Source organism: Dendrobium catenatum, unplaced genomic scaffold (genome assembly GCF_001605985.2).
Source record: "Dendrobium catenatum unplaced genomic scaffold, ASM160598v2 fragScaff_scaffold_134, whole genome shotgun sequence".
Taxonomy (NCBI): Eukaryota; Viridiplantae; Streptophyta; class Magnoliopsida; order Asparagales; family Orchidaceae; genus Dendrobium; species Dendrobium catenatum.
In genome coordinates this window covers 413,996-427,366 of record NW_021318596.1, presented here as the reverse complement: position 1 = coordinate 427,366, position 13,371 = coordinate 413,996, and the positions used below count along the sequence as shown (strand labels likewise).

Below are 13,371 nucleotides of genomic sequence, written 5' to 3'. Positions count from 1 at the left end.
ATTCCACTTATACCGACATGTGTCAATTTCTTAAGGATTTTCACTAGTGCTAAAAATTATAAAATAATATATATTTCTAAAATACTATAATATAAATAGTTAAATACTATGGCAAAGATGACTTGTGATTTGGATTTATATTGACTCCAAAAAAATTTGATACAGTCAAAATATATATTATTACAATCTACCCACCTTAAAAATGTTGGCCATAATATTTTTCTTAAGGATTCGACCACAAAATCAATATAAATCAAATATATATAATCAAAACTCAATTTAAGTCAAAACTCATAAAAAATTATACAGTCATGCGGTTCATTTTATCATATATCATTCAATTATGCATGATATGATATGTTATTTAATTATTTAAATAAATTTCTTACTAGTAGGACTTTCAGAATATTGTCTATCTTTTATATAATATAAGTTGCACACATATGGCATCACTGGAGTAGGTGCAGTCAGTTGTAGTGTAATAATCTCCCTTTGACTACCACTCACAGCTCAATCATCCTCCATGTTGGTTGATCTTTCACTATATGATCTTGACCCTATAGTCATTTGTCCTGCAATATGTCTAGAGTCATGCACTAAAATCAGTTATTCCTCCAAATTCTCTTTAAGGATAGTCTGCTACCTTATTTCTTTATCGTCCATAGTGAAAACATTGCCCTAGCAATAATTAGCATTAACTCATATGCATGTCATCAACCAAAATGAATGTACTCGTTATAGCTTCCAATAAATACTATTATGCAGATCCCCTCAATCACTATACTTTCTTTTATTTTCACACACACACTCTCTCTTTCTTTCTCTCCCTATGCTTAGTTCATCGCTATTCCTCCTCATGCTGACATCATATTTGGAGCTCACCTCATATATGAATGTTGATACTACCAAATAAAACTCCATCAGTCTGGCCTGCTCCACCAACTTAGAAAACTCTTAAATATGTAAAGGTACTAATGAATGTCTCAGCTCCCTATTCAACCCTTGCAAAAACATGTAGCACTTTTTCTTGGTAGTAGCAATCAAGTGAGAAGCATACTTAGCTAGTACAGTAAACTCAACCTCGTACTACAACTCTGTCTTGCGTCACTACTCCAACATAATAAAAGCTTCCTGCATATGTCGTCGAGCTGAAGGAGGTATAAACCACATCCTAAATACTATAATGAACTTATCACAAGTGATCTCAACATTTATCTTTTCCTTAAATTTCTCTCTATGTTGCCCAATCCACCATCTCTCAGTCTCTCCTTCAAAGGGGAACATATCCAATGGTACCTTTCAGCTCTCATGATACTGCTTTCTATTAAAGATCTTTTATATCTTCAATAATTAGTCTTCTATAGCCCAAGGTCATACAGCTCCTTTGAACAATGGAGGCTTCAACTTATGAAATATCTATAAATGCATGTCTCCCTTTTACTTTTTTGCTTTAAGTTGACTTACTATATACATCCCTATTACATGTGCTATAATAGTAGCCAACTGTATCACACTATCTAATGGCACTAGAGCTGCACTGTGTTGCTCATTGGATATATTTAACTATATGGATCCATTTTGATTGTTTACCTATATGATTTAGTATAATCTGATTAATACACATACAATCAATTTTGTATGCAAAATAATACATCATAAATTACCCATCGTACCCAATTCTCAATCAAATCCTACAGCTCTTGTAACAATTAATTCTTCTACTAACTATGCTTTGATACGAATTGTTATGCCCTATAATTTAATTTAGAATAATTATTCTTTTATCTTTTAATTAACAATAATCGGAGCTACTTAATTTCTTTAAATACCAATAAAAATTATTAATTAAAATATTAATATATACATATATATTTATTTTCTAAAAAATCATGTACACTACTCAAGATCTATATAATCATATCATAACTACTCTTTCGTGGGAACAAAAGAACATCTAAAATAAAACTTGAAGAATCCTGGTTAGCCTTACACTCCTGATTTTATGTTTTGACCTACAAATATTTAAACACATATAATGAGCTCATAAGCCGAATAAACAACCAAATCCTATAACCAAACTCAATAAAAGGTAAAGGAGTAATATGCATGTTATTAGTCAAATCATAACAGTAGCATTTACATGATCATATATCAATACAATAACAAAATTAGTAAAATAGTACAAATGTTAAATCACTAAAACAATTGGCATATCAATACTATAACCAGTAAAAAAATTATATAAATTATCAAATCAAAATATCAGTAAAGACTATCAAAATCATATTAATGTAGTAGAATCATATAAAAATAATTATATTTATATATCACATGCTCAAAAATAACATATCAATGTTAACTTTGTGTCAGTGTCTAGTACACATGCTTAACATATATATAATGTGATAAAATATTCATAATAATATAACAGCAATCACATCAAAATTATGGGTGGAAGTAATAGCAAAGCCTTATAGTGAAAATGTTTCACTAACATGCATTCTAATAATCATATTAAATAAGTAAATATCTTGGCTACATATTAAATAGTTGATTATAAAAGAGGCCCTTCATTGAGGGGAAGACATTGGCTTGATGTAACAAATATACATCATATATAATGCATTACATTGTGAAATTTGGAAGAATCAATATTGATATGTTCGTTTGGTCGACAGGACCATAGTCGGTGAGCGACGGGGATCAAAAAGATCGTTATCTGGAGATAGAGATTAGAAGGACCATAGTCGGTAGGCTACAGAAGTCAGAAGGACCATTATTTGACAATGGAGGTCGAAAGGATTGTAGTCGGTGAGCGACAAAAGTCGGAAGGCTCGTAGTCGGCGGGCGACAAAGGTCGAAAGTTTCATTATCTGGTGACGGAGGTCGGAAAGATCATAGTTGGCGGCGGGGCAGAAGCCCAATGTTAGTTGGTGGCCGAGAAGAATTTAGGTGTTAATCAACCGTCGAGCAAAAGTTCAAAGTTAGTTGGCAGCTAGGAAGAAGTTTGAAGTCAATTGATGGCCGGAAAGAAGTTAGGCGTCAGTCGGTGGCCGGACAAAAGTCCGGCGTTAGTTGGAGGTTGGGGATATGTTCGGCGGTGGTCGAGGAGTTTGGTGGAAAAAAAACTCTCTTCCTTTCTTCTTTGCTTCACGCCCCCAACCCCCCTGTTTGCTCGAGTACCCTTCCTCCTTCCCCTTTCATGAGGAATGAGGGGGTCTATTTATACTTTTCTGAGACTAACATAACTAGTAAATAGGAGGAAGGGGAAGATCAAGGGTAAATTGGGAGTGGTTTGAATGGATGACCTATGTTGAATCCCTTGATCGTGGATCGTTTATTCGGCATTTGAATGTCTTAATGATATCAGAATTCAGTGATCTTAGGCTCGTTGGATTTGTCCGTCGAGCCACTCGATTCTAGTATAAGAATGTCACGTTTAGTAATCCAAATTATGGTTTGAACCATCCAAATACACTTCGGGTCTTTGATTTGGACCCATTTGAGCTGGGATTGGGTTGAATTTGATGTTGGATTCATATATTTGAGATGTTCAGTTCGATTGTAAGTTTGCTGAAATCTGAGTTCAGGTGATCCCAGATTTAACTTTTGAAGTTTCTAATTTGATTTTGCCTTGAGATTCGTGCCCAATGAAGATAATTTTTTTATGATCATTTATAATTCATATATTCCTAAAATCAATATCTTGAATTCACAAATCTTTAATTCTCCTAATCTCTACGCTAATTATATTATCCTAATTCTTATTCAATAAATTCTAAATTTTAATCAATTATCTTTATTACTTAACCTTTTAATAATCCCTGAAAGATAAACTTCACGTAAAATATAAACGACGAAAATAATACCCATTATTATTATATGCACAAATATTAGATTATTTGACAAAACGGCAAAAAAAATAAATGAAAAAATAGTACACGCCTTTTCAAAAGAAATCCGGTGGCAGGTTCGTAATTCTGTTCCGAACACGTACGAGAAAACGTTTCCGTTTTCCATTTCCATTCGTTTGGCGGTTTTCTTCGGATTTTGTTTCTTCTTTGTTCTAACTTTGATTTAATTTTCATTTTTTTCTATATATTTTGTCAGCTTATGAACTCAGGGGTTTAATAGTTCAATCGAGGATAGCAAGTTCTCTCTTTTAAACCTCTCAGATATCCTTCTCGTTCTCCTCAAAATCGATCTGTTCTTGTTATTCCGAGCGGTTAGATGCATTGGTGGCTCAGAGCTGATGGGTTTGGTGGGCACTCTTCTTGGAATCATTGGCTTTGGCTTCGGAATCCCGATCGGTCTCTTGGTCGGATATTTCTTCTTCATCATCTACAGCCCAGGGGATGTAAAGGTGCTTTATTTCTATAGTTTTTGTTCCGATAGGAATTGGCATCTGGGGGGTAGGCTTTTGATCTTGTCCTTTTATGGGATCCAAATGTTGAGCTCCGTGAATGAAGCCAAGCTGAGTTGTTGATGCTTTTAATGTTTTTTTTTTTTTTCTTGCGGGGGGTTTTACTTGAATGCGGTGCGTATAGTTAGATGTTATTTAGTAATTTTGTTTTGCCAAGCCGGATTTAGCCTGTTTGTGGGGGATTACGAAAAAGGTTACCTTAATTGGATTAGTTGGATCCAGGTGGAATTAGTATTTCAAAGTAGAGGCGGGTTGAAATGGCTTTAAGCAAAATTAAAGGGCATAATTCATTGTAATAGACATATTATGAGAGAATTTAACAAATAAATTATTTATACTACTGGCTTGAGAGTTTGCTTATTTCTCGAAGCTTTATTGCGTTTCCTAGTGTTTTCTTTCTTTGGATAATAGCGGTTTATTTGTCTTAATTGCTGCAATATAATCCATATTTGGAATAGGAACTTTCTGATTTGGATTATAAAGATAATGCCGAAATTGCATCTGTGCGGGATTTGTTTATTCTCTGTGTAACATCAACAAATACCCATTAATTTGTCAATTTTAGCACTTTTTGGATGTTGATTTTTCCCCCCTTTTGTTTGTTTCGAAAGCAGGAACCCATCATCAGACCTCTGAATGAGCTAGATTCGGAAAGCTTGTATAAAGTTCTACCTGAAATTCCAGCATGGTTGAAGAATCCTGACTATGATAGGGTAATGTTCATGCAATACTTACAATACTATTGATTTCTCTATAATGAAATTTTAGATTTATTGTTTTCTTTTTAAGAGTATTTTTTTTTATTAACCTTTTTATATAGTACTGAGTAGCCATTGGTTTACATCTTATTTTCAGAATATTATCCCCATGTATAGATTTCATTGTACAAACTGCTATCCAAGTAGCCCCTAATGCTTCGATGGGAAGCTGTCATTATTTTTGGTTTTAAGTTCATATTTTGTATAACATGTAAGCAAAAAGTATGCAGCCAAGGATTCTTATGGGAGTCCTTAAAATGTGAAACGTGGGATAACTAAGAACTATTTTAAGAGTTATGATATGTTGTGATGCCAAAAATCTATATTGGAAGGAAAATTAAAAAAAAATGCATATCATGCACATAACATATGCACAAATGTGTTTCTAAAAGGAAATGTGTTTTTTGTACTTCTTTTTTCATGATAAGAAATTGGGAAAATAAGTGAAATGTTGTCTCTAAATTTAAATTAGTATAGTTCGCACTTTAGATACTTTAATTTATTGAAAGATTTTTTTTTTGTGGCAACATCAAAATATTAATAATTTATTTTGAATGCTTAAATAGCATCCTTACAATGTGGGGGTAAAGATGAATCATCAAGTCTTCTCTTGACACTTGCATCGATGGGAACCACATGTGCTAAGTATGCCTTTTTTATGCCACAAAATAGTTTTAATAAATCTAATGATAATGATGATGATTTTCATGAAAATAATTGCACAAATAAAGATTTTGGCTTTTCATTTTATTGAAATTTGGTATTTTTTACATGGGAAAAACTATTATTATGTTATTATTTTGTTTATTTGCAGGTTGAATGGATGAATAGATTTCTTTTTGATATGTGGCCTTACTTAGATAAGGTTATCCACCTCTTATATTTGACTTTTCACCCATCAAATTCATCAACTTTGGTAAATCATGCAACTAATTCTTTATTTTCTCATTGATGGTCATGAGCAGGCAATATGCAATGCAATTAGAAGCTCAACAAGGGCAATATTTGACCAATACATTGGAAAGTATTGCATTGAGTCCATTGAATTTGATAATCTTACCCTTGGAAGTTTTCCACCAATAATTCATGGTAGGTCTTCCCCCAAACCTCATCCTAGTCTTTTGCAAGGATTGAAATAATTCTATCTCAAGAAAGGGGTCTACTTGTACGCCAAGCTTGATGCCCATAGCATGTTAAACTTTGTGAGCTTTATGATATTAGATGCTTGCATCCAATTGTTATATGGCAAGAACCACAACCTCAACCACACAAATTTTATTTGCAGTATTGTAAGGTATTAAAGTTTATGTGGTTTAAATGATTATCTTTGGCTATTTATAACCTTTCTTCTCATTTGTGATCATAATATTACATTGAAACACAAAGTTCATTTTAATTTAATTATTAGAATAAACTACTCAATTGTTTGAAGGCATGTGCATGGAATGGACTCCATTCTCTCAAGAAGCATACAACGAAGAAATCTAGTATGCCAATGGATGCTAAGATTTATGTGATTTGGCCATCGCCTACATCACGAAGAAATCAATCCACTATTGAAATGTCTAAATGTGTACAAACATACATGTAATTAGACATTGTTCTTTCTACAAAACCAAGTATAGATAATATCATATAAAGAAAAACCTCGAATTTCCCTTATCAAACTAACAAGAAAACAACCTAGTATTTTGAAAAATCACAAGAACAACAAATATGGATAAAAAACACAAAATATCAAAAGATATCCACCTTAGTGCATCTATAACAAGAAAGACACAGCGTAATTGCTAGTATATATATTGTATGTCAGATATCAAGAGAATCATACACTATAATCCATAGTTGCTTCACAAATTCAAAATAAGGTCTCCCTAGTGATATTGTCCTTGCTTTAAATATTACATTGGTGAAACTTGGCACTCTGGTTTCTCTTTAGGATGTTTTGAGTATGAATTCATCCATTTCAATTTTTAAATGCGCCTAAGTAGGAATTGGTGTTCTGATAGAAATTACTTGAGTTCGCAAGTAACCCTAAGGTAATAATTGAGTTCGCAAGCAATCCTAACCCAAATCAGTAAAAATACAACAGCAAAACTGTTGTCCACAGTAGTAAAACAGCAGCAAATAGAGAAATCAGAGAGAAAAACACAAGTAGAGGCTTGTATTTCACTCGAAGCAAAAGCAAAATAACAAAGATACAATTGTTCTTCAATCCGAGAGGAAGAATGTACTCTCCACAATCTCCGGCAATGCCAAGAGCCCAAGTACAAACCCTAGATCTCAAATCAAAATTCAAATTCAATATCATCCCAAATTCCCCCCCAAACTCCTAATTAAACACAAAGGACAATTAAACACTTCCTAAAACAGCCCCCCACATTCAAAATTTCCCTCCTAAGATTATTTAAGCCAAGCTTGGCCCACCTAGAAGTCCCGCCCCCTTGCTTTCTTTGTTCCGGCGTGAGTAAACATGGACCGGTCCACGCTGGACCGGTCCAGCCGGCCCCTCCTAGGCCGGCGGCATATCAATACTCCCCTCCCAATGACTCACATTGTCCTCAAGGTGGAAGGAAGAAAATTGATCTATCATTCTCTAAATTGGTTCCCACATGGCGTCGAAATCAGGGAGGACTCTCCATTTAATCAGTACTTCTTTATTGCCCTTTTTGTTTGATCGAACTCCTACAAGCTCTAGTGGTTCTAAAACCACCTCTAAGTCCTTCGTCATGGTATCTAGAAGTTCTTCACTTGTGGCATGTTCCCCTATGGCCCTTCTCAGCTGAGACACATGAAACACTGGATGTATAGTGGCGGATGGGGGTAACTTCAGTCGGTACGCCACCACACCAATCCTGTTCAACACCTCATATGGCCCAAAGTACCTGGGTGCTAATTTCTGGTTCATTCTTCTTGCCACCGTCCGCTGCCGGTAGGGTCGTAATTTCAGGAACACCTTCTCCCCTATTTCAAACTGAATGTCTCTCCTATGTGAATCCGCCTGCTTCTTCATGATCTGTTGGGCTCTCATCAGATGTTTCTTCAAATCTTCTAGTACCCTGTCTCTTTCTTCAAGATACTGCTCAACTAACGACACGGGTGTACTACCTCTCCCAAAGTGCACCAGGTGTGGGGGATCTCTTCCATACAGTCCTTTGAATGGGGTCATATGGGAGGTAGAATGGTATGAAGTATTGTACCAATATTCAGCCCACGACAGCCACTTTGCCCACATCTGCGGGGTCTCCGACACAAAACACCTCAAGTAGGTCTCCACACTTCGGTTCACCACCTCCGTCTGCCCGTCTGTATGTGGATGGTAAGAGGTGCTTCTCTTGAGGATCGTGCCCTGCAATCGGAACAGTTCCCTCCAAAACTGACTAAGGAATACCTTGTCACGATCCGTCATTATCGATTCAGGAATCCCATGAAGTCTAACAACCTCCCTGATAAATGTTGCTGCCACTGACACTACGGTGCAGGGGTGTCGCAAAAGGATAAAGTGTGCATACTTACTAAGTTTGTCTACCACCACCATGATGACAGTGTATCTTTCTGACCGTGATAATCCGTCAATGAAGTCCACGGACACTTCCTCCCAAATTTTGTTTGGAAGTGTCAATAGTTAGAGCAGCCCTCCTGGAGCCATGATCATGTATTTGTTCCTCTGGCACACTTCACACTTTGCCACCAACTCCTCCACATCTTTATGCATCCCCTTCCAATAGAGTTCTGCTGCTAGCCTCTTGTATGTCTTCTGAACTCCGGAATGGCCTCCAATTGCGCTACCGTAGAACTCCTGCAATAAATAGGGGATATGTATGGAGGTGCGTGGCATAACAAACCTCCCCTGATACAATATTCTCTCCCCCTCAATGATGTAGCCAGGATGGCTACTCTTATCCTTCCTTAGATTCTCTTTGATCTTTCCCAATTCCTCATCTAACAAGCTTTCTTCCTTGATGGCCCCCTAGTCGACCATCAAGGGTACAGACAGATCCAACTCCTGGAGCTCCCCCTCACATTTGGATAGAGCATCAGCGGCTTTATTTTCCAACCCTGACCTATATTGGATCTCAAAGTCGTAGCCCAACAGTTTGGATAGCCACCGCTGGTGCTCCTCAGTCACCATCCTTTGCTTCAAGAGGTACTTTAGGCTTCTTTGATCAGTTCGGACAATGAAATGTCGACCCAAAAGATGGGGACACCACTTCTGAATGGCTAAGACAATCGCCATCAGCTCCCTCTCGTACACTGACTTCAGTCTTGCCCTAGTTGATAGAACTTGACTGAAGTATGCTACAGGCCTGTGATTCTGCATCAACACTGCTCCCAACCCGTATCCTGATGTGTCAGTCTCTACAACAAAAGCCTGGCTGAAATCTGGGAGAGCTAGAACAGGAACTGTGGTCATGGCTTTCTTCAACCTCTCAAAGGCTTGGGTCGCTGCATCTCCCCACGAAAGTTGTATTTCTTTAGCTGCTCAGTTAACGGCCATGCTATGGTGCCATACCCCTGCACGAACTTCCTGTAGTAGCCCTTCAGTCCTAGGAAACCCCTCAACTCTCTTATGTTCCTAGGTAATGGTCATTTCTGCTTCGCTTCAATCTTGGTCTGGTCCACCGCTACTTCTTATGATACCACGTGCTCCAAGTATTCCACACTGGCCTGAGCAAAACTGCATTTCTTTAGGTTGGCTCTCAGTTGGTGCTCCTGTAATACTTCTAAGACCATCCTCAACTGCTCCAAGTGCTCTTCCCTGGTCTTGCTGTATACCAAAATGTCGTCAAAGAATACCAGGACAAACTTCTTTAGATACTGCTTGAACACCCTGTTCATCAAGGACTGAAAAGTAGCATGAGCATTAGTCAATCCAAAGAGCATTACCAAAAATTCATAATGCCCTTCATGTGTCCTGAATGCTGTCTTTGGAACATCTGCCTCTCTCATTCTGATCTAGTGATATCCAGATTTTAAGTCCATATTGGAAAACACCACTCTCCATGTAGCTCATCTAGCATCTCATCAATCACAGGAATTAGAAACTTGTCTAGTACATCGCCTTTATTCAAAGCCCTGTAATCCACACAAAATCTCCAACTCTCATCCTTCTTCTTGACTAGGAGAACTAGACTAGAGAAAGGACTGTTGTTGGGTCTGATAATCTCTGCCTCCAGCATTTCCCGGATCAACTTCTCAATCTCATCTTTCTGAATCTGTGGGTAGCGGTAAGGGCGGACGCTGATTGGTCTCCCCTTCTTTCAACGTAATGGCGTGCTCCAACTCCCTCTTTGGAGGTAACCCTTGGGGAGGTTGAAAGACCTCACTGAAATTATGTATGAGCGGCTGAACTGTAGCGGGAACATTTCCTTCTTCCTCTAACCTGACCCCTTATAGGCGGTGCAACTCTACCAAGTAGCATCCTCCCTCCTCCTGAATGGTTCTGATTAGGGATTTGAGAGAAACCCCTGCCTTGGTCAGTCCGGCATCACCCTAAATTATTCTCCTTCTTCCTCCCACCACCCACTCCATCCTCAGTGTACCCCAATTGATCTTGGTCTCCTCCAATGTCTGTAGCCACTTCATTCCTAGGATGACATCAGTGCTTTCCAATTCCAAGAGAAGGAAGTCCTCCCTCACCTGGATCCCCTGAATCTTCAGCACCACCCCTCTATAGACTCCTCTACCCATTTTCACTTTTCCCGTGTCCATCATCACCCCATAGCCTCCTGTATCCACCAACTCCATTCCCAACAGCTCAACAATCTGGTTGAAAATGAAATTGTGGGTCTCCCCACTATCAATCAGCACCACCACCTCACGACCAACTATCTCTCCTTTCACTTTCATAGTGTGACTCGGAGTGAATCCCACTACGGAGTTCAGAGAGAATTCTGCCACATCCAAGTGCAGCTTCTCCTCCTCCTCTTCCGATCTGCTCTCACCTCCCTCCTCGTCTTCCTCATCTTCACAGACAAGGAGAACCTGAAGAGTTCGATCCTTGCACCTATGCCCCGACATGTACTTTTTATCACATCTGAAGCAAAACCCCTTTGCCCTCTTGTCCTGCATCTATTTTTCTATCAACTTTATGTACTGTCCCCCATTTCCCCCTCCAGTCTTCTCCTTGGGTGCTTCCTTCTGTCCTCCTGGTGCTCCCTCTTTCAATGGTAAGAAGGTGGTAGTCATCTTGTAGGATCCCCCAGAATAGTTCCCTCGAGCTCCTCTTTCAGATCTCTTTTGATCTTCCACCAATTGTGTCAGCTCCATATCCTTTCCCAGGTTCCTCGGCTCCAGTACCCTCACTGCTGTTCGGATCTCTGGTTTCAACCCCTTTATGAAGTTCCCTTCCAAGGCTGACTCTGAAATGTGATCCAATCTGCTAGCCAAGTACTCTAATCGGTCCCGATGATCTGCCACAGTCCCCTCCTAAGTCAAGGCAAAGAATTGCTCATAGAAGTCTCCTCCCCCATCGGCTTGGAAACGCTCTAATAAGCAATCTTTGAACTCTCTCCAGCTCCAGATGGGCTCCCTCGTGCCACGCCACTAATACCAAGCCAAAGCTTTTCCTTCCAGACACAAACCCGTCGCTATCAACTTTTCATCCTCTGTCAACCAGTTGACAGCAAAGTAACGCTCCACTTTGTAGATCCAGCCATGACCGTCTTCACCCTCAAAGACGAGCATCTTCAGCTTCCTCACCCGTGGGTCTCCCCCGTGTCCCCTGAATCCTCCATACCCTCCCATCCCTCGAGGATGAGGTGCTCCCCAACTATCTCGATCTTCCCTCCGGCGATTTTACCCGAATCTTTTGTCATATTCTCCTCTTCTCCCTTCAAATTCAGCCCCTCGCCGATGGAATTCCTCCATTCTTCCGATGAAATCAGCACCCCTCCGATCATTCCCCAAGCTCATCTCTTCTCTATAAAGTGGCTCTAAAGGCGGCATGTCGTCCCCTCCCCCGTCAATAACCTCCACTTCCGGATTTCTCCTCCCCCTCAAAGGGTTTGGATTTCCTCCCACGACGTGGCCTTCGGTAGTCTCTCTTACTTCCGACGTAGTCGGATTTGTCTTCATCTCCAGTAATTTTTTAAGCATTTCTTCCATGACAGTGAACTTTCCCTCCAACTTTTCATTGTTGGTGGTGATTTGATTTTGAAAATAAAAAAATCTTTCCGCCAAATCGGATTTCAGTTTCCGACTTCGCCTTCCAATACTTCCTTCTTCTCGACCATCGTTCTTCCCAAGACTCGCGACTATCTTCTTCCGGAAACGAAAAATCAGCTGAAAACACAGGAATTCAGCCACCAACGGTCCCAAAAAAGAGGCTCTGATATCAATTTGATAGGAATTACTTGAGTTTGCAAGTAACCCTAAGGTAATACTTGAGTTCGCAAGCAATCCTAACCCAAACCAGTAAAAATACAACAACAAAATTGCTGTCCACAGAGTTAAAACAACAGGAAATAGGGAAATCGGAGAGAAAAACACAAGTTGAGGCTTGTATTTCACTAGAAGCAAAAGCAAAATAACAAAGATACAATTGTTCTTCGATCCGAGAGGAAGAACGTACTCTCCACAATCTTCGGCAATGCCAAGAGCCCAAGTACAAACCCTAGATCTCAAATCAAAATTCAAATTCAAGATCATCCCAAATTCCCCCCCAAACTCCTAATTAAACACAAAGGACGATTAAACACTTCCTAAAACAGCCCCCCACATTCAAAATTTCCCTCCTAAGATTATTTAAGCCAAGCTTGGCCCACCTGGAAGTTCCGCCCCCTTGCTTTCTTTGTTCTGCTGTGAGTAAACATGGACCGGTCCACGCTGGACCGGTCCAGCCGGCCCCTCCTGGGCCGGCGGCATATCATGTTCATCTTTTTATGAAACAGAGAAGTGAATGTTTGTTTGTTATCAGACCTCATCCCACTATTTAGGGGGCCAGCAGAGAAGTGGATTATATATCATGATATGAAGGCTTTATTTGCTAATGCATTTGTTTTTTTATAAAACGTCCATATGGCAAATGCAATTTGTGTTGTGTGAACAGTATGTTGCAGTGTAGCTTATTCATCTCTATGATTGTGATGCCGATTTTATTTCGTCAGGTTAGTGGATTATAGTACAACATAACGAAGAGAACACAATTCGTGAAAACTAGGAACTTTAGAATATTAATCCTTCAGATCT

General features: G+C 39.0%; 1 protein-coding gene across 2 annotated transcripts in view; it reads left to right on the top strand.

The window, feature by feature from the left end:
* Positions 1-3,995: 3,995 nt before the first annotated feature.
* LOC110108359 (synaptotagmin-3) overlaps positions 3,996-13,371 on the top strand; it is a 42,046-nt gene continuing 32,670 nt past the window's right edge. Inside the window, exons 1-4 of one of the 2 annotated variants that reach the window (XM_028700503.1) lie at positions 3,997-4,363; positions 5,038-5,136; positions 5,996-6,046; positions 6,147-6,270. In XM_028700503.1, coding sequence (XP_028556336.1) covers positions 4,253-4,363; positions 5,038-5,136; positions 5,996-6,046; positions 6,147-6,270 — 385 coding nt within the window. In that variant the 5' untranslated portion in view covers positions 3,997-4,252. Of the gene's footprint in view, positions 4,364-5,037; positions 5,137-5,995; positions 6,047-6,146; positions 6,271-13,371 lie in introns of both variants that reach the window. The other variant, XM_028700505.1, reaches the window with a different exon arrangement.